This window comes from Sus scrofa, chromosome 13 (assembly GCF_054392235.1).
Source record: "Sus scrofa isolate SSC_HxYL_T2T_F1_AM1 chromosome 13, Sscrofa_HxYL_maternal_Yorkshire_Landrace_v2.0, whole genome shotgun sequence".
Classification (NCBI taxonomy): domain Eukaryota; kingdom Metazoa; phylum Chordata; class Mammalia; order Artiodactyla; family Suidae; genus Sus; species Sus scrofa.
Window position 1 is genome coordinate 174,834,925 of NC_139395.1, and position 23,277 is coordinate 174,858,201.

At 36.1% G+C, this 23,277-nt stretch overlaps 1 protein-coding gene across 2 annotated transcripts in view; it reads left to right on the plus strand.

Annotated features, from left to right (window-relative positions):
* DCBLD2 (discoidin, CUB and LCCL domain containing 2) overlaps window positions 1-23,277 on the plus strand; it is a 92,973-nt gene that overhangs the window by 42,703 nt on the left and 26,993 nt on the right. For both annotated transcript variants that reach the window (XR_014824963.1, XM_021070662.2), the window contains exon 3: window positions 10,773-10,910. Coding sequence is in view for 1 of the 2 variants with exons in the window: in XM_021070662.2 (XP_020926321.1) it covers window positions 10,773-10,910 (138 nt within the window). In the remaining variant the exon portion in view is untranslated. The remainder of the gene's footprint in view (window positions 1-10,772; window positions 10,911-23,277) is intronic.

A 23,277-nucleotide genomic window follows, 5' to 3' on the forward strand; every position in this document is an offset into this window, starting at 1 on the left:
AGAGTTACTTCTCCTGCTTGGTTTTTGTTTCTCAGGATCACTTTGGCAATTCTGGGTCTTTCGTTGTTCCATATAAACTTTTGGACTGTTCTAGTTCTGTGAAGAATGTCACGGGTAATTTGATAGGTATTGCACTGGATCTGTAGATTGCTTTGGGGAGTATGGCCATTTTTACGATATTAATTTTTCCAGTCCAGGAGCATGGAATATCTTTCCATTTCTTTGAAATCCTCTTTAATTTCCTTGATTAATGTTTTATAGTTCCCAGCATATTAGTCCTTTATCTCCTTGGTCAGGTATATTCCCAGGTATTTGACTTTTGGGGGTGCAATTTTAAAAGGTATTGTATTTTTGTATTCCTTTTCTAGTATTTCATTGTTAGCATACAGAAATGCGACTGATTTCTGAATGTTAATCTTATTTCCTGCTACTTTGCTGAATTTGTTGATCGGTTCAAGTAGTTTTTGGGTTGAGTCCTTACGGTTTTCTATGTATAGTATCATGTCATCTGCATACAGTGACAGTTTTATCTCTTTGGATGCCTTTTATTTCTTTTGTTTGTCTGATTGCTGTGGCTAGGACTTCCAGTACTATGTTGAATAATAGTATTGAGACTGGGCATCCTGTCTTGTTCCAGATTTTAGTGGGAAGTTTTTCAGCTTTTCTCCATTGAATATTATATTTGCTGTGGGTTTGTCATAAATGGCTTTGATTATGTTAAGGTATGTTCCCTCTATACCCACCTTGGTAAGAGTTTTTATCATGAATGGATGTTGGACTGCATCTTTCTTCTTGTATATTCAGATAATAACTGTTTGCTCAAAGTTAAAAATATTGATAGCTAGATTTAAATTGCACTTCCTATTTAGCAAAAGAAAGCTTTTTTTTTTGCACAGTAGGTGGTTGTTCTAAAGAAAGGATGAGCAAGACATATATTTTATATTGAACAGCATAACACTTAAGATGTGTTTTTGTGTACATGTATGCACTTTGATGTTAGTATTTATTAAATGCTAAATAAATGGATAAGTTATAGACTGAACGTCCTTTGCTTTCAATTTGAGATTTTTAAATTTCACTATAAATGTAGTACATTCCTTGTGATTTCACTGGGTTTATTTTTGTTGTTGTAGTTGTTCTTTATTTGCAAGCTTTTCCTTAAAGTTCTGTACAGTGACCAGAGTCAAACTGCCACTTTCAGGCCATTTATAATAAGATTATGTATGCATTTCTCTGCAATATATAACAGAATGTTTTCTGTTTCTTAAGATGAGAAAGTTTACTTGAGCTTTTTTTTGTCACTTTATGTCAGGCCAGTCTGACGACAGAACAGAAAAACTGAACTTAAAATACTTCTCTATGTTGAGAAAAATTATCTAAAACAAAAATGATGTATAGAATAAAATGAGTTTTATCTCTAATATGTTACTCTATTGATTTGTAGGCCTTGAATTATTCTCAGGTGAAGCAAACTAGTCTCTCTGCTCATCCTAAATTTTTTTTACAGAATTACCACATGCATAAGATTAATTTTTTAATAATATAGAAATTATAATGCCTTGGAGAATTATATCTTAAATATCTATGTATAAAATTGTATGGACATTGTTGAACATTTCAGAATTTGGGAGTTTTTGACAACTTTCAGTGTGGCTTTAGGGTTAAATTATTTTCATTTTCTGAAAAGTGAAGAATTGCCTAGTTTTCGATACACTTACCCAAAATATATAATATAAAATGTATTAAAAATATAGTACTTTTTCATTGGCAGGGGAAATACCTCATTTGTAGAAAATAATTCATTTTTTAATTATGACTGAATTTCAGAATTCTATTTGTATAATCTTTTAGAAATGTTGGTTCAGATTTGGTATGGCTGTGGCATATGCTGACAGCTGCATCTCCAATTGAACCACTGGCCTGGGAACTTCCATATGCCACAGGTGTGGCCCTAAAAAGAAAAGAAAAAAAAAAGAAGGTTTAGGAGTAGAGTGGGAAAAGTAGGATCAGTCTCTGCCAGCAGCTATCCTGAAATAAAGGTGGCATAGATCTCAAAAAATGACAATTCAGTTAAGGGTAAAAATGGTATTATGGTTTATTTAGGTGGTTTATGCCAGAAGACAAGCTGAAACATTTACTAATTTACCTAAGGAATGAGACAGTCGGTGGGATGATGAGGGAGAAGGCAAAAGGTTGTCGTTGTTGGGAAAGGAGAGAGGAACTAGCCGGCTACAGACCCAGCGGAGATCCCAAGTGCTACCCTGGATCACTTACAGGAGGAGAAGGTCGTGTAAATTACACACTTCTCTTTGCAGTCCCAGGGGAGGCATCAGCTCCATTACTGGTGAGTGGCATGTGGAAGGAAAAAGCATGGGATAATACACAGGAACTAAGATCCAGGGTGATTTCACCTCTTAATGAGTAGTGTCACTTTAGGCCATCCATTTGTATTTTTGATTTTCAGTTGTCAACAAGGGGCTTGGACTAGATCTCTGAAAGACTTGTTCCACTGTGTGTGATTCTATGACGTATTTTTTCTTTGTACAAAACACTTCACAATAAAAATTATTTCAGTGTCTATTTCTTTTGAGAGCTTTATTAAGGTATAATTTATATATTACAAAGTCACCTATTTTAAAAGTATAATTTGGTGAGTTTTAATCAATGTATTTAGCTGGGCGAACATCACTAAAATCCAGATTTAGAAATTTCCATCACACCAAAAAGTTCCCTTGTACCCTTATGAAGTCAATTCTCACTTCACCCCTGGTCCTAGGCAGCCTGATATGCATTTTATCTCTTTTTTTCCCCCTTGCCTTTCCTAGAAATACTATAAATGGCTTTTTCTATTTAGTATAATGTTTCTGAAGTTCATCTATGTTGTTGCATGTGTTATTAGTTTGTTCCTGTTTATTGGTGAGCAGTATTCCTTTGCATGGCTGTATACTGCATTTAAGATTGTTTTGTTTTGAGCAAATAAAAGGAATGCACTACGACCATTTTTTGTGGACATACAGTTTTTTTCCTCTTGGGTAGATAAAGAGGAATTGTTGGCTTATATAATATGTATGTTTATGTTTAACATTTTAAGAAACTGCCAAGTTGTTTTCCAAAAATGGCTGTGCCTTTCACAGTTCCATCATCAGTATATATGAAGATTTCAGTGTCTCCATATTCTTACTAATACTTGGTATTGTCAGGTTTTTTTATTATAGGTATTCTAATGGATATGTAGTGGTATTGCATTGTTTTAATATTCGTTCCTCTAGACTAATGCTGTTGAGCATCTTTTCATGGGCTTATTTGCCATTGGTATGTCTTCTTTGTTAAAGCATCTGTTTAAATCTTCTGCCCATTAAAAAAAATTGGATTGATTGAGTTGCAGGACCTCTTTACATATTTCAGATATGAAGTCTTTATCAGATTAATGTTTTGCAGATATTTTTCTTCTAGCGCATTGATTGCCTTTTTTTTCCCCCACACCAACAGCATATGGAAGTTCCCGGGCCAGGGGTTGAATCTGAGCTGCAGCTGCAAACTATGCCACAGCTGCAGCAACACCGGATCCTTAACCCACAGGCTGGGGATAGAACCCGTGCTGCCTCAGAGACAATGCCAGGTCCCTAACCTGCTGTGCCAACAGCAGGAACTCTGTCTTTTTCTTTTCTTAATGTTGTCTTTTGAAGAGCAGACATTTTGGATTTTGATGAAATCTGAATTATTAATATTTTTCTTTAATGGATTATACTTTTGGCATCAAATCTGAGAAATCCTTGCCTAACCCAAAGTCACAAAGATTTTGTTTAGGTTTGTTTCGTTTTTTTAGTTTTTTTCCCACTGTGCAACAAGGGGATCAAGTTATCCTTACATGTATACATTTTTCCCCCCACCCTTTGTTCTGTTGCAATATGAGTATCTAGACATAGTTCTCAATGCTACTCAGCCGGATCTCCTTGTAAATCTATTTTAAGTTGTGTCTGATAACCCCAAGCTCCTGATCCCTCCCACTCCCTCCCTCTCCCATCAAGCAGCCACAAGTCTATTTTCCAAGTCCATGATTTTCTTTTCTGTGGAGATGTTCATTTGTGCTGGATATTAGATTCCAGTTATAAGTGATATCATATGGTATTTGCCTTTGTCTTTCTGACTCATTTCACTCAGTATGAGAGTCTCTAGTTCCATCCATGTTGCTGCAAATGGCCACAAAGATTTTTTATTTCCTTTTGCTAAGAGTTTTGTAAGTTGAGCTCTTAGAGTTAGATCTGTGATCCATTTTAACTTACTTTTTTCTATATTGTGAAATTATGAGTTCATTTTGCTTACTGATAGCCAAATGGCTTAGTACGTTTGTTGAAACGACTATTCTTTCCCTGTTTTTGTCAGAATCAGTTGACTGAATATTTGAGTTTATGTCTGGACTCTGTTCTGCTCCTTTGAGATTATTATAGATATTTGTTCTTAAAATGATGTCATATTCTCTTGATTACTATAGTTTCATACAGAAAACATAAAAATCAGGTGATGTTAACTCTTTCTACTGTCTTTACTAAAATTGTTTTGGCTATTCTATGTCCTTTACGTCTCCATAGACATACATTTTAAGCTGATCTTGTTAATTTATAAAAAAGATAACCTACTAGGGTTTTAATATGAATTTCATTGATCAGGAGATCAGTTTGGAAACTGACATCTTAGCAATATTGAATCTTCTAGTCCATGAATTTGGTTATGTCTCCTTATGCAGTTCTTTAGTTTTCCTCAGCTGTGTTTTATATTTGTTAGTGTACTAGTTTTGAATTACTTTTTTAAAAAAAGTATATGTAAATATTTTAATCTTTGTTGCTATTATAAATTAAGTTTTAAAAATTTCAGGTTGTTGTCACTAGTGTATGGGAATACAATTGATTTTTTTTAAAAATGTGGTCGATTTACAATACTATGTTAGTTTCAGGTCTAAGCATAGTGATTCAATTTTGTTTTTTGCAGATTATATTCCATTATAGGCATTACATAAGATTTTGAGTATAATTCCCTGTGCTGTATAGTAAATATTTGTTGCTTATCTATTTCATGTTTAGTAGTTTGTATGTGGTAATCCCATACTCATAATTTCTCCCTCCTCATCTCTTTCTCTTCTCTTTGGTAACCATAAGTTTGTTTTCAAAGTCTGTGAGTCTGTATTGTAAATAGGTTCATTTGTATCATTTTAAAATTAATAGTTTTTTTTTTTCCTTTTCTTTCTTTCTTTTTTTTTTTTTTTTTTTTTTTGCTTTTTGGGCAACAATGGTGGTATCTGGAAGTTCCCAGGCTAGGGGTTGAATTGGAGTTAGAGCGGCCAGCCTACACCACTGTCGCAGCAATGCAGAATCTGAGCCACATCTGCGACTTAAACCACAGTTCACGGCAATGCTGGATCCCCAACCCACTGAGTGAGGTCAGGGATCAAACCCCACATCTTCATGGATACCAGTTGGATTCACTTCCACTAGCCACAGTGGGAACTCCCTGTATCATTTTTTTAGATTCCACATATAAGAGACATAATCTGTTGGATTCGCTTCCACTAGCCACAGTGGGAACTCCCTGTATCATTTTTTTTAGATTCCACATATAAGAGACATAATCTGTTGGATTCGCTTCCACTAGCCACAGTGGGAACTCCCTGTATCATTTTTTTAGATTCCACATATAAGAGATAATTTGTCTTTTTCTGTCTCACATAGTATGATAATCTTTGGGACCATCCATGTTGCTGCAGATGGCAATATTTCATTCTTTTTATAGATAAATATTCCATACATATTTATCTCTCTCTCTTACACACACATACACACATCTTTATCCACTCATCTGTTGATAAAAACTTTGGTTTCCAACCGCATATTGGGACACAAAGCTAACCTCAACAAATTTAAGAATGTAGAAATTATCTCAAGTATCTTCTCTGACCACAATGCCATGAAACTAGAAATCAACTACAGGAAAAGAAATGAGAAAAAACCTACTACATGGAGACTAAACAACATGATACTAAAAAACCAATGCGTCAATGAGGAAATCAAGAAGAAAATTAAAAAAATACCTTGAAACAAACGATAATGAAGACACAACCTCTCAAAATCTATGGGATGCTGCAAAAGCAGTGCTCAGAGGGAAATTTATAGCGATACAAGCCTTCCTCAAAAAAGAAGAAAGATCCCAAATTGACAGCTTAACCCTCCACCTAAACGAATTAGAAAAAGAAGAACAAAAAAGACCTAAAATCAGCAGAAGGAAGGAAATTATAAAAATCAAAGAAGAAATCAATAAAATAGAGATTCAAAAAACAATAGAGAAAATTAATAAAACTAAGAGCTGGTTCATTGAAAAACAAAATTGACAAACCTCTGGCTAGACTCACTAAGAAGAGGAGAGAAAGACTCAAACAAAATAATAAATGAAAAAGGAGAAATCACAACAGATAGTGCAGAAATACAAAAAACCATAAGAGAATGCTATGAACAACTATATGCCAACAAATTTGACAATCCGGAAGAAATGGACAATTTTCTAGAATCTTACAGCCTACCAAAGCTGAATCAAGAAGAAACAGACCAACTGAACAGACCGATCACTAGAAATGAAATTGAAGAAGTCATAAAAACACTCCCTACAAATAAAAGTCCAGGACTAGATGGCTTCATAGGCGAATTCTATCAATCATATAAAGAGGATCTGGTGCCCATCCTCCTTAAACTTTTTCAAAAGTTTGAAGAAGAAGGAATACTCCCGAAGACATTCTATGATGCCACCATCACCCTAATCCAAAACCAGATAAAGATACCACCAAAAAAGAAAACTATTCGCCAATGTCTTTGATGAATATAGATGCAAAAATTATCAACACAATCTTAGCCAACCGAATCCAACAACATATCAAAAAAATCATACACCATGACCAGGTAGGGTTCATCCCAGGTTCACAAGGATGGCTCAGCATACACAAATCAATCAACATCATACACCACATTAATAAAAGAAAAGTCAAAAATCATATGATCATCTCAATAGCTGCAGAAAAAGCATTTGACAAAATCCAACATCCATTCATGATCAAGACCCTCACCAAAGTGGGTATAGAGGGAACATTCCTGAACATAAAGCCATTTATGACAAACCCACAGCAAATATAATACTCAATGGGGAAAAACTGAAAGCCTTCTCATTCAAATCTGGAACAAGACAGGCATGCCCACTCTCACCACTGCTCTTCAACATAGTTTTGGAAGTCCTAGCCACAGCAATTAGACAAACAAAAGAAATAAAAGGCATCCATGTAGGAAGACAAGAGATCAAACTGTCACTGTATGCAGATGATATGATACTATACATAGAAAACCCTAAGGACTCAACCCCAAAACTCCTTGAACTGATTAATCAATTCAGCAAAGTAGCAGGATATAAGATTAACATTCAGAAGTCAGTTGCATTTCTGTATACCAGCAATGAAAGATTAGAAAAGGAATACAAAAATACGATACCTTTTACAATTGCACCTCACAAAATCAAATACCTCGGAATACACCTGACCAAAGAGGTAAAGGACCTATATGCCGAGAACTATAAAACTTTAATCAAAGAAATCAAAGAAGATGTAAAGAAATGGAAAGATATTCCATGTTCCTGGATCTGGAAAATCAATATTGTAAAAATGGCCATACTACCCAAAGCAATCTACAGATTCAATGCAATCCCTATCAAATTACCCATGACATTTTTCACAGAACTAGAACAAACAATCCAAACATTTATATGGAACCACAAAAGACCCAGAATCGCCAAAGCAATCCTGAGAAACCAAAACCAAGCAGGAGGCATAACTTTCCCAGACTTCAAAAAATATTACAAAGCCACAGTCATCAAAACAGGGTGGTACTGGTGTCAAAACAGACAGACAGACCAATGGAACAGAATAGAGAACCCAGAAATAAACCCTGACACCTAAGGTCAATTAATCTTTGACAAGGGAGGCAAGAACATAAAATGGGAAAAAGACAGTCTATTCAGCAAGCATTGCTGGGAAACCTGGACAGCTGCATGCAAAGCAATGAAACTAGAACACACCCTCACACCATGCACAAAAATAAACTCAAAATGGCTGAAAAACTTAAATATACGACAGGACACCATCAAACTCCTAGAAGAGAACATAGGCAAAACACTCTCTGACATCAACCTCATGAATATTTTCTCAGGTCAGTCTCCCAAAGCAACAGAAATAAAAGCAAAAATAAACCCATGGGACCTCATCAAACCGACAAGCTTTTGCACAGCAAAGGACACCAAACAGAAAACAAAAAGACAACTTACAGAATGGGAGAAAATAGTTTCGAATGATGCAATGGACAAGGGCTTAATCTCCAGAATATATAAGCAACTTCTACAACTCAATAGCAAAAAAGCCAATATACAATTCAATGGAAAAATGGGCAGAAGACCTGAATAGACTGTTCTCCATGGAAGATATACAGATGGCCAACAAGCACCTGAAATGCTCAACATCTCTGATTATAAGAGAAATGCAAATCAAAACTACCATGAGATACCACCTCACACCAGTCAGAATGGCCATCATTAATAAATCCACAAATAACAAGTGCTGGAGGGGGTGTGGAGAAAAGGGAAGCTTCCTGCACTGTTGATGGGAATGTAAGCTAGTACAGCCACTATGGGGAACAGTTTGGAGATACCTTAGAAATCTATACATAGAACTTCCATATGACCCTGCAATCCCACTCTTGGGCATATACTTAAAAGAGACAAAACTCTACTTAAAAGAGACACATGTACCCGCATGTTCATTGCAGCACTATTCACAATAGCCAGGACATGGAAACAACCTAAATGTCCATCAACAGGTGATTGGATTCAGAAGATGTGATATATATACACCATGGAATACTACTCAGCCATAAAAAAGAGTGACATAGTGCCATTTGCAGCAACATGGATGGAGCTAGAGACTCTCATACTGAGTGAAATGAGCCAGAAAGACAAAAGCAAATACCATATGATATCACTTATAACTGGAATCTAAAATCCAGCACAAATGAACATTTCCACAGAAAAGTAAATCATGGACTTGGGGAATAGACTTGTGGGTGCCCGACGGGAGAGGGAGGGAGTGGGAGGGATCGGGAGCTTGGGGTTATCAGACACAACTTAGAATAGATTTACAAGGAGATTCTGCTGAGTAGCATTGAGAACTATGTCTAGATACTCATATTGCAACAGAACAAAGGGTGGGGAAAAAATGTATACATATAAGAGTAAATTGATCCCCATGCTGTACAGTGGGAAAAAGATAAAATAAAACTTTGGTTGCTTCCATGTTTCCAAGTCTTGGCTTTTGTAAAAAGTGCTGTTCTGAACTGGTATGCACGTATTTTTTTTTTTTTTTAATTAGAATTTTCGTCTTTTCTGGATATATACCCAGGAGTATTATTGCTTAATCATATGGTAGGTAGGTCTGTTTCTCATTTTTTAAGGAAACTCTGTATTATTTTTAATAGTGGCTGTACCAGTTTACATTCCCACCAACAGTGTGAGAGGGTTCCCTTGTCCCCACACACTTTCCAGCATTTATTATTTGTAGACTATTTGGTAATGGTCATTCTGACCAAGGTGAGGTGATACTTCATTATAGTTTTGATTTGCATTTCTTTAGTAATTAGCATTCTTGAGCATCTTTTTTATGTGCCTGTTGCCCATCTGTATTTCTTTGGTGAGTTTGTCTGTTTAGGTCTTCTGCCCATTTTTTGAGTGGGTTGTGTTTACAATTGATTTTGGTACATTAGTCCTGTGACTATACTTCCTTTACCAGTTCTGGTAGGAGGGTTGGTTGATTATTTAGGATTTTCTATTCACACAATCATATATAGTCTTTGAATAATGGTGTCTGTGGAAGTACGTATTCCTCTTGTTCAAATGATGTTGATCAGCTTAAAATACTTTTGGAACTTTTTATTCAGATTTTGTTAGATAACTTACCATGCACACAAAGAAACCCATTTGTATTAGTTATTGATGGATATCTTGCTCTAATCCTTTTTTCTTCTTTCCTTTTCTCTTAATAAACTTAAATCTGTATTGAGAAGGAATATTTTACATGTATTTTAGACATTAAAGCATAAAAGTTAGTGGGCAGTTCTATATACGCATCTAAAGTTCAAGGAAATCGCTGTGTGTAGAGGTGAAATGTGAATTGTCATATCATAGTTGAAGCTGTGGAACTGGGTATGATCATCTAAAGGAGTTGACGAAAGTACAGCAATCCTTGGAAGAAACTCATAAAGTTCTGAAAAAGATTTGAGGAGTGTCCTGGGCCCATGAATCTTGGGGTACCTTGTGGGGGAGTATGTTAAGGCTACTGATGATGATTGACCATCACTTCATTTGTAAGCTACTTGCCTGCATGAAATACTTTAATTTTTTAAAAATTCCTTGTTACTGTTCTAAAGAGTATTCACGTCTTTTACAGGAAATTAAGTCATCATAAGGTCAGTGATGCCTGTGTACACTGTTTTTCCTTTTGAATCATTTGAACAGTTATTACCAGGCTTTTATTTTTTTCTCTCCAGAGTAATGTGTTTTTAATCATTAAACATCCTAGTCATCATTTTAGATTAATTTAGTACCCAATTTGGTGTGCTGTTATGATTCTGTTATCTATACCGTAAATATTATTGACTTCATGAGTCATACCAGATAATCTTCTTTTCTTTCATTCCTAGGCAAATACTGTGGTCTGGGATTGCAAATGAATGATTCGATTGAGTCAAAAAGCAATGAAATTACAGTGCTGTTCATGAGTGGAATTCATGTTTCTGGACGAGGATTCTTGGCCTCATACTCGGTTATAGATAAGCAAGGTAATTTTCGCTTTAAATCATGACTCCCACATTTTACAGTTTCTAAAAGCACAATTGCAGTATTTTTTTGAGTACCTGTTATCTGAGATTGGAATAGAAGAGGAAGACCAAATAGTTAATAATACATACATAATTTTGACAAAATTAGATCACTTTCAGAATTTTAAAAGTTAAGTATATTAGCTGTATATAAAGTCCTTTTATATACCTAACTTTCCTTAGTAGAGGAAGTACTGATTTTTCTACCTTTAAGATTGGAACACAAATGATAACTTAAAAATCTATCAATTAGTGAACTGTTTCAATTTAAAGCTTTATTATCTACTATATCATACTGTGTTAAAGACGTAATTACCATTGTCTTCGAAGAAGGGAGTTGTTTGCCACCAGGAGTAACCTGGGGAGTGCTCTCTGAGACCTCACAAAATAAGATGAGGTATTTTCTAGATTGTTAATATTTAGAATCTGAAGAGGGGAAATTTTTTAAAAAAAGAAAAAGCTATTAGTGGAAAAGAATGCAGAATTTTCTTGAATCTCTGAGCTAAAATGCAAGCCTTAAATGGAATCTCTTCTGAGTTTTGACTGCTGTGCATTTATATTCATTCCCCTCTGCTATTAGGGGTACTGTGATGAAAAAATTTTTTCAAATGTTACTTATACAAAGATATATGGAAACAATCATTTAAAGTAGAAAATAGATGATTATTTTGATAGTCAACAATGATTTAACTAAGTTGACCATTTAAAATGAAAAATTAGGAGTTCCCTTCATGGCTTAGCAGAAACGAATCTGACTAGCAACAATGAGAATGCAGGTTCGATTCCTGGCCTCGCCCGGTGGGTTAAGGATCCGACATTGCCGTGAGCTGTGGTGTAGGACAGAGGTGGCTTGGATCCTGAGTTGCTGTGGCTGTGGTGTAGGCCGGCAGCTGCAGCTCTGATTCAGCTCCTAGCCTGGGAACTTCCATATGCTGCAGGTGCAGCCCTAAAAACACACACACTAAAAAGGACAAGAAAAACTAGCTCCTACTTTATGTTGTACAAATGAGAAAATTAAGAACCTCCTAGGTGTGGGAGTGCCGGGCACTGGGACTGATTAAGGGCAGTGCGAGCTGTTTCTTCTCATGGTGGTGGGTTTGAGATAAACACTATATGTCTCATTAGAAGTTTCATCAAGAGTGTGAAAGAAAGAGGAGGAAGGCTGTTCCGTGTGAAGAAAGGTCTACTTTTCCTTAATGACTACACTATGGAACAGGTTGTGAAGGCTAATAAAATCTCTCAGGGAGAGTGAAAAAGGAAACTCATTTAGATGGAACAATAAAAAGAAAAAAGGTGGAAACATGCTAAATGTACAATTAATGTTTTTGACAGAACTAGGAAAACTAAGGCAGTGTGGTGTTGTGGAAGGGGCACAAATAGCCCTGGAATCAAAGCCTGCCTCTGCCGTGTACTAGCCAGATGACCTCTGACCAGTTATTTGACCTCTCTGAGCTTCATCTGTAAATGGTTCAGTTGTCAGGACTAAGTCTAATAATACACATATGGTGTCTGCAGTCATATGACACAGTGAGCAGAAAGCAGATGTTCATTTCCCTGCTTTCACCACTGTACACGCACACATATCTCACCCCTCCCCCACCATCAATAGAATAAGCGAGAAAACACAGTGAAATGATAGATTTTCATCCTTTAAGTTTTACTTTCTGAAAGTCTTGGATTGATGGGTGAGAGGATAAAAAATAATTTGCTTTTTATTCTCGTTTTTTTTTTTTCTCAAGTTTCTTGGTCTCTATATCAGGTTAAAATGATTTATTTTTCATTTTCATATTTTCTCCTTTCTCTTTTTGTTATTTATTGAGTTAAAGTTTTCTGGAAATTAAGTATCTCCTCTTCAAAAAAAAGTTTCTTACATTGGATATTTAAATTATGGAGCTTTTGATCCACAGAAACCTAAATGTCCTGTGTTAAAATTTCCTAAGAATTGACAGTCATTTCAGATGATAGAATCTGTATATTGTAGGCTTACATACATCTTTGCCAAATTTCAGATGGCTGTGTCACTATTTTAGATGACTTGTAGCTTCCAAACATTTTTTGAAGTATCCACCATAATCAGAAACTTCTTTATAGTAATGTTTCCAAAGTCATAATCATGATCAGCTTGTGAAATCCTTATTTCACTGCTCGCTCCTGAAGTTTTTCTTAGTGTTTTTTGAGTGTTTTTGCCCATTTATCAAGCATTTGTTTTATTCAAAGTGAATTGGCTAAATTCGAGAGAACATTGGTTGGATTTCGTATTACTTCTTGGGTGGCCTTTCAGACACAATTTCTTGTAATGACTCATTCATTTGAAGGCTGGTTGGCTTTGGTTGAGAGTCTCAGTTTGTTTCCATCCAGGAAACTTAGCTGCCACACTGAATTCCATTAATATTTTCAAGGAACATCACTACATGTCTCCAGCTTAACATCCTAGTTGAAAGCTTAGAGTATATGGGAATGAATAGGTTGTGAAAAATCTTGCTTCAGTGGCTTCTTCATTTGTTAAACTGTCACAAAGACTCCTTAGTGTTATAGTGTGGCATGCTGTTGATAGAGTCACAATTTTGTGTAAGACAGACTGATTTTCATTACTTTGTGCAAGAGCCCATTGCAAAATTAGAATCCCTTCAGTGCTTTATTTCCTACAATATGCCTGGTACTGGGAAAACAGCAGTAAATGAGATAGATGCAGTCAGGCCTTACACTGTGGGGTTGGAAAAAAGCATTAAAAACATGGTTACTTAATTGCAGGTATGTTAAGTATGATGGAGAAATTTTTAAACAATAGGAGGCCAGAGGGGTTTGAGGAGTAGATTAATGAAGAACAGAGCTCTCCTAAAAAGTTACTTCTGAGCCCAGAACTGAAGGATGAATTGGAGGTTTCTAGACAAATAAGGAAGAACATTCTAGAGAAGAGAAGCACAGGTGGAAAGACCTTACTGTGGGGAGGAGCTTTGTGAGAACTGGAAAAGAAGCCAGCACAGCTGGGATGAAGTCAGTGCATGGTTAAGTCTTCATTATTCAAGGCCTTGTAGAAAATGTAAGGGTTGGAGTTTTATCCCGAAAAAAGAGTGCACTGAAGCTGTTAGAGCAGAGTAGTGATACAACTGGATTTATGTTTATGTTTGTCTCTTATAATTTCTTGCTCTTTGAAGAATGGGCTAAAGAAAGAGAAGAAAAATTGTAGGGAGGCCAGTTAAGAGGCTGTTTAGAAGAAACTTTCAGTTGAATTTAAGAGGTCTTTGTATAAAAGGGATTCCAGAATTAGGCCAGATTCTGACTTAATTCCTTTTAAAGACTTTTGAACCAAACACATCTTCTACAAGGAAACATTTCAAAGAATTGGGATTCATCCTACCTGAGTTTGTGGTTTTATTTTTAGTGATTTTTGAGCTGTGGTTTTTAGTCTTTTCCATTCTATTTCTTTTCATTTTCACCTATAAACGTCATTTTTGAAAGATTTTATCTACCAATGAAAGGAACTTTTCCTATTTCAATTGAGTAGCAGGAAAAGACAGAAAATAGTATTATTCAGCACTTTAGTAATATTTAGAGGATTGGTAAGTTGTCATAATGTCATCAGATTCCAGCTAGACTCTGAAATTTAAATTTTCATTGAGGAGTTCCCATTGTGGCTCAGTGGACTGTATCCATGAGGATGCTGATTCAGTCCTTGGCATCGCTCAGTGGGTTAAGTATCTGGCATTGCTGTGAGCTTTGGTGTGGGTCGCAGACACGGATTTGGTGGCTATGGCGTGTGCCAGCAGTTGCATCTTCGATTCGACCCCTAGCCTGAGAACTTCCATATGCTGCACATGCAGCCCTAAAAAGAAAAAAAATTTTTTTCATTGAAAATTGATGTATGTGGATCCTAGAAATACCCTGTGCATCATATTGGCAACAACTGTTTAGAAGTTCTATAGAGAGAAACTCCTAAGTTACTGCGGGTCTTGGCAAGAGAGACAGAACCAACCACTCACAGGTCCAGACTTGGAAACTTAGATCCTTTAATCCAGAATAATAAATGATACTGATGTTTTCATTCTAAAACGTAAATGTAAAAACATCATTTACCACTGAACTTGAAAAATAAAATAAGTTTTATAAGTAAGTGCTCCAAACTCCTGTTTTTGCATCTAGATTAGCCAGTTTCTGCAAAAAGCTCAACATTTCTAGGATGACTTTGGACAATAATTTTTAAGGTAATTTTAGTTCTAGAACAGTGAGCTCAGAAGACATACCTGCATTTGCTTTGAAAGCTTCAGGTCTTCTAAAGTGCAGCCTCTATTTGTTATGGGCCATCAGTTTGGCATTTGTGTGTCCATGTGTATACACATGTGTATGTACATGACCAGCTGAAAAGTGATAGCCCTGATGTTCCTTTTTTTAGAACATGAAATGATCACTTAAAAAGTGATGTTAAACCTCATTACTTCAGGAGTTCCCGTCGTGGCGCAGTGGTTAACGAATCCGACTAGGAACCATGGGGTTGCGGGTTCGATCCCTGCCCTTGCTCAGTGGGTTAACGATCCGGCGTTGCCGTGAGCTGTGGTGTAGGTTGCAGATGCGGCTCGGATCCCGTGTTGCTGTGGCTCTGGCGTAGGCCGGTGGCTACAGCTCCGATTCAACCCCTAGCCTGGGAACCTCCATATGCCGCGGGAGCGGCCCAAGAAATAGCAACAACAAAAGACAAAAGAAAAAGTCAAAAAGACAAAAATAAAATAAAAAAAAAATAAAAAAAAAATAATAATAAAAAAAAAACCTCATTACTTCAGATTTAATGAATCCAGAATTTTGTAGTGGAGTCTAAAGTTGACCTTTATTTTTGTAGGAAAAAATGGGAAGTAGTTTAAATTTTTTTGTGAAATAAAATGATCCAGTGTAGGTGTAACAACATACTCCCTAATTGGAACTCATAAACACTTGTTTATTCATTGCCTGCTGACCTGTTAGAATCTGATGACATTGTACTTAAGACTTGGGAACAGCTGAGCCTGGAAATATTCTCCTCTGACAGGGTTATGGTTGCTATATGTTAGATTATTTTTAGAATTAACACCAATAGTATAAACACTTTGATTGCTACATTCTTTAACCACATTTTTATGCAAATATTTTCCATTTCTTCCAATTTACATCAGATTATATTAACTTGTAAATGAAACATAGGGTGGAATAGAGAACTCCTTTCTAATAGAGTCCAGATTTCTATACTAGTTGTTTTTTTTCTGTGTGGGTGGTTTTTGGTTTTGAAAATAGGGCATGAATTCCTTATGTATTGTTTACTACCTTAATTGCACAGTAGTTTTATAGAATCCTTTTTGTTCTCAGTGTTAATACTTAGCTATATTTCTATTTTTAGCTTTTCTGTTGTGACCCTAATTTTTGTTATTGTTGTATCTGGCAAACATTTAAAAAGTTTTGAACTATTTAGTAAGATTGTATTAATAAAGTCTCAGTTTACATGCATATTTTTAGGTTTGTCCTTATTTATACACAAGTGAATATTTATAGCATTTGTGTGTATGCATGCAGAAAAATATCTGTAATCTGACATCAATTTGTAGAAAAAAGTACTGATGAATAAAATGTTACCAGTCTTACAAGGAAAGAACATTTATAAATAGAATTAATTTGTTAAGGTGATGTAACCCAAAGAGGCAATTTATTTTATGAAATGGTGTATTTCAAGCTCACAGATAACCTGAAGAGCACCTTTAGTGTTTTCTATGCTTTTTTTTTTTTTTTTTTAGTTAGAAATTCTGTGAAGGGGCTGGGTATGTATTTGTGCTGTCTGGGGACATATTTATTCACTGTTATACTTACTAAGATATTATTAATGTTCTCAGTGCTACGTTACAAAAGAATTTTAAAGAATTATACTCTTTAATATGTCTTAATATCTTTTATATTTTAATATACAATGTCATGTTATTTTAATATGTCTTATAATGTCTTTTAATAGGTCTTATATTCATTTCTTAGTACATAGGAATTTAGTTGTGTGGGGTGGGGAGTGATTTATCCACATGTAGCTTGTAGCCTATCCAAGCTACGTAACTGCTTGGATAATATTGCTAACTACGTTAAAGCTGTCTTACATTACTTACTGCTTAGGCAGCTGAGCCTTGCCTACATCATCTGTTAAAAAAAAAAATTGACTATTTTCATCTGAGAAAATTTTTCCTGAGCTCCTATTGTGGACTCAGCTTCCATAGATGGCATTTTAATATTTCTAAGAGAAATATAAGATTTAATCTCTACCCTCCGTGCATAAAACGAGATTAGATGTAAAGTACCACATAAATTACCTGCCACTTAGTAAATGTTAGTTGGCTTTGAATAACAATAAATTCTGTTTTATTATATATATGTAAATATCCCTTCACTAGACTGCAGATGGTACAAATCAATGCCAGATTCCTGTTGTGGAAATGAGGAATTATGCCCAAGGTCACATAATAAAATTGATGAGAACTTAGCAACATGATGAGCCTTGTCTCACATCCTCTAGCACTTTGAACAGAGTAGCTGTCCATACACTTATTATGCAAGTCATCTGACAAAGTGTGAATTAGAAAAGCCCAACTTCATGTCCCTTCAGCATCTGGGAAATTTGTTATTTTGAAGAATTTAGAGCAAACAAAGGAAAAGAAATTGTAGGTATACAGTGTCTTGCTTCATGTATTTTCTTCTTTCCGATAAATAAGTACAATAACCTAATTATAGTGCTTTAGGCTTTCTTGAATTAGAATAAGTACAGGCACTCAGGCATCCCCTTCCTTCAGACCTAAATGGCTTCAGCTGGACAAAAATTACACCCTACAGGTAATATGGTTAGTTTTATACTCTTGAGTGATGGTACTAATACCACTGAGAGCTTTTTTTTTTTTTTTCAATTTATTCAAGAACACAAAACCAAGAGTATTAATTGGCAAAAATCTAAATTTCTTTTACAATCCTTCAATCTCAGAAATAGCCGATGCTGTCAATCAAAAATATTTCCAAGATAGTGGAGTTCCTGTTGTGACGCAGTGGTTAATGAATCTGACTAGGAACCATGAGGTTGCAGGTTCAATCCCTGGCCTTGCTCAGAGGGTTAAGGATCCGGCATTGCCATGAGCTGTGGTGTAGGTCGCAGATGCAGCTCGTATCTGACATTGCTGTGGCTCTGGTGTAGGCTGGCAGCAAGAGCTCCGATTAGATCCGTAGCCTGGGAACCTCCATATGCTGCAGGTGCGGCACTAAAAAGACAAAAGGCAAAAAAAAAAAAATTTCCAAGATAGTAACCAATATGCTGATATATTTGATTGATTTGTGACTTTATAGAATATTTATCATATTTTCATGGTATTACATGTAGGTTAACATGAGGTATCATGTTTAGAAGAATATTTTGTGGAACAGTTATGAAGTTCCTAAGCCTATGCAGTTATTATATATTGGGACATTCTTGAGCTACACTTTTTTAAAAAAGGCTGTATATAGGATATTAATTATGGCTCATGATAATATTACTAAGTTAAAGCTGTCTTAGAAAATCTGATGTTGATATGTTTATTAAGAAAACTCTGAAATCTTTCATCCTGTTATTGATTATTGGCTCACCTTTGACTCCATCTCAGACTTCACATCACCAGCCACTTTTCTGAATATGGATATTCTCTCATGCTCTTCCTGACAATCACATTATCCTGCTTTCAAAACTCCACCAAGACCTGCCTTCTCTGTAAAGCCTTCTAAGGTTAAGGAAGGCAGATGTTAGAGCAGCTCTTTTTATAGGAATTATGATCACACTCACTTTGGGTTAGACTCTGCTACTAAGACTAGTGTACAGTCTGCACTGTAGATGCCAACTTTCCTTTGGGCTGTGCCAGGAAAAGAGGGAATTGAATGCGGGAATAGAATCTGGCCTCAGCAGAACCCCTGAGGGCATTCTGCTTCCAGCTGCTGCCACTCAATTGTCCAGAGACCCAAATGAAGTATACTGTGTATTTGGTGTTTTGTATAGAAATATATATGTTATTTTTTTTTGTATGTATTAATTATTTGGTTAAAATTACCAAAAAAATTCCCATGCAGAAACCCTTATTTGGGAATGGAGTAAATTATATACCACTCTTTACTTTGAACACATCACTGACTTTCTGGTATAGTCAGACATGTTAAAGTGGACCCAGCTTGAGAGTTGAGCTGACAATGAGTACTTAATCTGTATTTATTATTATAATCACTGCCCTGAGCACTTTACACGTATTAGGTACTTTTAATTTGCTCATGTCAGAAACCTTTGAGTTACCTTTGACTCCATCTCAGCCACTTTTCTAAGTATGGATGTAAGTATACCAGAGTCTGACTGCATCTCATTGCCTCCACTGCTATGCTCTAGTTCAAGTTACCATTAGCTCTTTCCTCGGTTATGGTAAGGGGTTCCTCGCTGACCTTTCTCCATTTCAGTCTACTCTCAACCCAGTGATTGGTACGATCCTGTTAAATCAACGGTCCCATCTCATTCTGGGTAGTGTCCTTACCTCCAAGAAGGTACAGGGTATGGCTCCTCCTTACTCATTTGGCATCATCTCTTACTTATCTGTCCCTTTTCACTCTGGCCTCAGACATCCAGGCATGCTCCCTCCTCAGGGCCTTTGTGATTCTCTTTTCCTCTTCTCAGTTATCCACAAACCTGATCCCTCATTCCCTCACCTATTTTGGAGTTTTATTCAACTGGCTCCTTCTCAGTAAGGCCTACTCTGACCCCTCTGCTTAAAATTGCAACCCATTAACTTTCCCTAACTGCAGTCCTTTCTTTATTTTTCTGGAGCATTTATTATCTGCTAACACAGTATGTTTTTCTTACATTGTGTGTTTTCTCTGACTGCCACAGGCGGTATGCTTCATATGTGCAGGGATTTTTGTCTGATTGTTCTTTGCTCTATCTCTAGCACCTCAGTGAACACTTAATCATAATACCTGCCCATTAAATATGTGTCGAGTGAATGAACAAATAAATAAACAAATGAATTGCCAATCCTGGTTCTGTCTTTTACTAAGCCTTATTCTATCCATCAATGAGATGCATGGCATATGGAAGGAAATGATTACTACTTTATAATAACTTGTTTTTCTTTTTAAAATTTTTAATAGTTTTATTAAAATTGATTTATATACAAATAATTCATCTACTTAAAATATAAAGTTCACTGATTTTCAGTATATTCAGTTGTGCTGTTATTACCACAATCAATTTTGGAACATTTTCATCACCCAAAAGAAACCCCATAGTCAGTAATAATCACTCCCCATTCCCTAGCCTTTAATCCTTCCTGTCCTAGGTTACCACTAATCTACTTTTTTTTTTTCTATAGATTTGTCTATTCTGGATATTTCATAAAAATGAAATCACATATAAGTAGTATGTGGTATTTTGTGACTGGCTTCTTTCTTTTCTTTTGCTGTTTTTTTTTTTTTTTTTTTGCTTTTTAGGGCCGCACCCATGGTATATGGAAGTTCCCAGGCAAGGGGTGGGATCAGATTTACAGCTGCCGGCCTACGCCACAGCTACAGCAGTGCCAGATCCGAGCCACGTCTGCAACCTACAGCACAACTCGTGGCCTCACTGAGTGAGGCCAGGGATCGAACCCGTATCCTCATGGATACTAGTCATATATTTGTTTCTGCTCCGCCACAACGGTAACTCCCATGACTGGCTTCTTTCACTTAGCATGTTTTCAAAGATGACCCATGTTGTAGCATATATGAGTATTTAATTCCTTTCTATGGCCAAATAGTATTTCATTTTATGAATATACCATTTTTTTCATATTGTGTTTACTCATTCATCAGTTGATAAACATCTGTGTATAAAATATGGACACATATTTTTAACTTTCATGAATATACACCTAGTGGTGGAACTGCTGGGTCATATGGTACCTCTGTGTTTATGCTTTTAAAGGCACTGCCATACCATTTTCCAAAGTAGTTCCATCATTTCACAATTCCACTAGCAGTGAATGAGTGTTCCAGTTTCTCCATATCCTTGCCAGCACTGGTTATCTGTATTATTTTGATTCAGCCATCATAATAGGTATAAAGTAGTATCTCATTGTGACTTTTATTTTTATTTCCCTGATAGCTAATGATGTTGAGTATCTTATTGGCCATTTCTATGTCTTCACTGGAGAAATGTCTGTTTAGATCCTTTGCTCACTTCTATCTTTTTTTTTTCCTTTTGGGGGCCTCACCTGCAGCATATGGAAGTTCCCAGGGTAGGTGTCGAATCAGAGCTGCCGCTCCCGGCCTATGCCATGGTCATAGCAACACTGGATCTGAGCCACATCTGCAGCCTACACCGCAGCTTGTGGCACTGCTGGATTCTTAACACACGGAGTGAAGCCATGGATCAAAGCCACATCCTTATGGACACTGTCAGGTTTTTAACCTGAGGAACTCCCTTTGCTCATTTTCAAATTGGATTATTTGTCTTTTTAATGTCTGATTGTAATAATTCTTCATGTATTCTGAATACTAGACCTTATCAGATGTATGATTCACAAATACTTTCTGTCATTCTTTGGTTTATCTTCCTCTTTCATCGTTGCATTCTTTGAGGCACAGCAGTTTTAGATTTTGTTAAAATCAATTTATATATTTTTATGTGGTTGCTTTTTCTGTCATATTTAAGAAACCATTGCTTAATCCAAGGTCCAGAGTTATACCTGTATTTCATTCTACATGTTTTATAGTTTTAGCTCTTGAATTTAGATTCACTCTGAGTTAACTTTTGTATATGATCTGAGGCAGGGGTTCAGTTTCAGTTTTTTGCCTATGGATATCCAGTTGTCTCAGGACCATTTGTTTAAAAAAACTGTTTTACCTCCATTGTATTTTCTTGGCACCCTTGTTGAAATCAACAGGCTATAAATTTGAGGATTTATTTCTGGACTCTTAGCTCCATTCCATTTATTAAAATAGCTTCTTATACATTGCTATGAGAAGTCTTTGAGTCAGGTGGTCTCCTTTGAGCTGTTTTCATATTGCCTAGACTGTTCTTATTAGTTGGGAGCTTTATAGTAATAGCGATTTTCTGGAAGTCTATTTACACATTTTAAAGCTTCTTTATTCCCTGCTTAATTGATGTTTTCTTTGTCTTTGTGGAGTTGTAATGGTTAGTCTGAAATCATGACTTTCTTTCTCTGTCTTTCATCTTCTTGGCTCTCTTTAAAGCTGTCAATTTTGTGTTCATATTTTCCTCCTTGGGAGCTCTTTTTAATCCCCATGGAATTTGAGAGCAAAGTTCTTGTGAGTTACATACATTTGTGCATAATCTGGAGTTTCAGCACTGCATGGACTTGGTTATAGCAAAGATCTGTTCTGACCAAGTGTATCCACAGTTGACTAGCATTCTGGCCTGTGGCCTGAAGGTAACAGGGCCAGCTGGCAGTCTCCTTGTGGTTCGAATGCCATGTTGGACCACACAGGTACCTTTTCATCCCAGGCTATTAATCTTAGAAGTTCAGTTTCTAGTCTTAGAAGTTGGAAACTCTTTTGGCAAAAGAGGAAAGTGGAAAATCAGTTCTTGGTGCTTCTGTGTAAAGATTTCAAGAGTAAGTATAGAATATAGGTAATTCAGGTTGTCTGCTTTTCCCAGTCAACCAGGTGGTAGTGAACCTCTGTACAGGCATGTATCCTCTTAAACTCCTAAACATAGATTTAACTTAATCATCATTCAAGTGCCTATGGTATGTATATATTAATCCATGTAATCACTCTCAAAATACCACTTTCCTATTGGTTTAACAGTTATCATGCTCTAATTTTTTTGACACATTCCAGTTGAATAATAAACACATAATTTTTCTTTGGAATTATAGAATAGAATAATCAGCCTGTGCTTGCCATTGACTTAATAAATATTTGTGTACCATCAGTGTGCCAGGAAGCATGGGAGGTGTCATCTCCATCAGTGTGTTGGGTAACAGCACAGTGCTTGGCTTAGCCTTTATATCACCTTTTGGTTACCTTAGGACCTTCTTCCAGGTTTCCCCCTGCAAGTTAGGACATGATTGGACTTAGCCAAACATGCTAACAATCAGGAATTATTATTCATCCATTTATTCAATAAATGTTGATCAAAAGCCTCCTTTATGCCATGCCATAGGTGATTGATGCTAATGATTCAAAGGTAAGGACCAATCACACCCTCCTTTGCTGCCCATAAACTGGGCATCATAAAATGATATTGCTAATAATCTGTAACTGCAACAAATCATTCTTACATGACCCGTGATACCGTGAGAACATAAAATAGTCATCCATTCATTAAAAA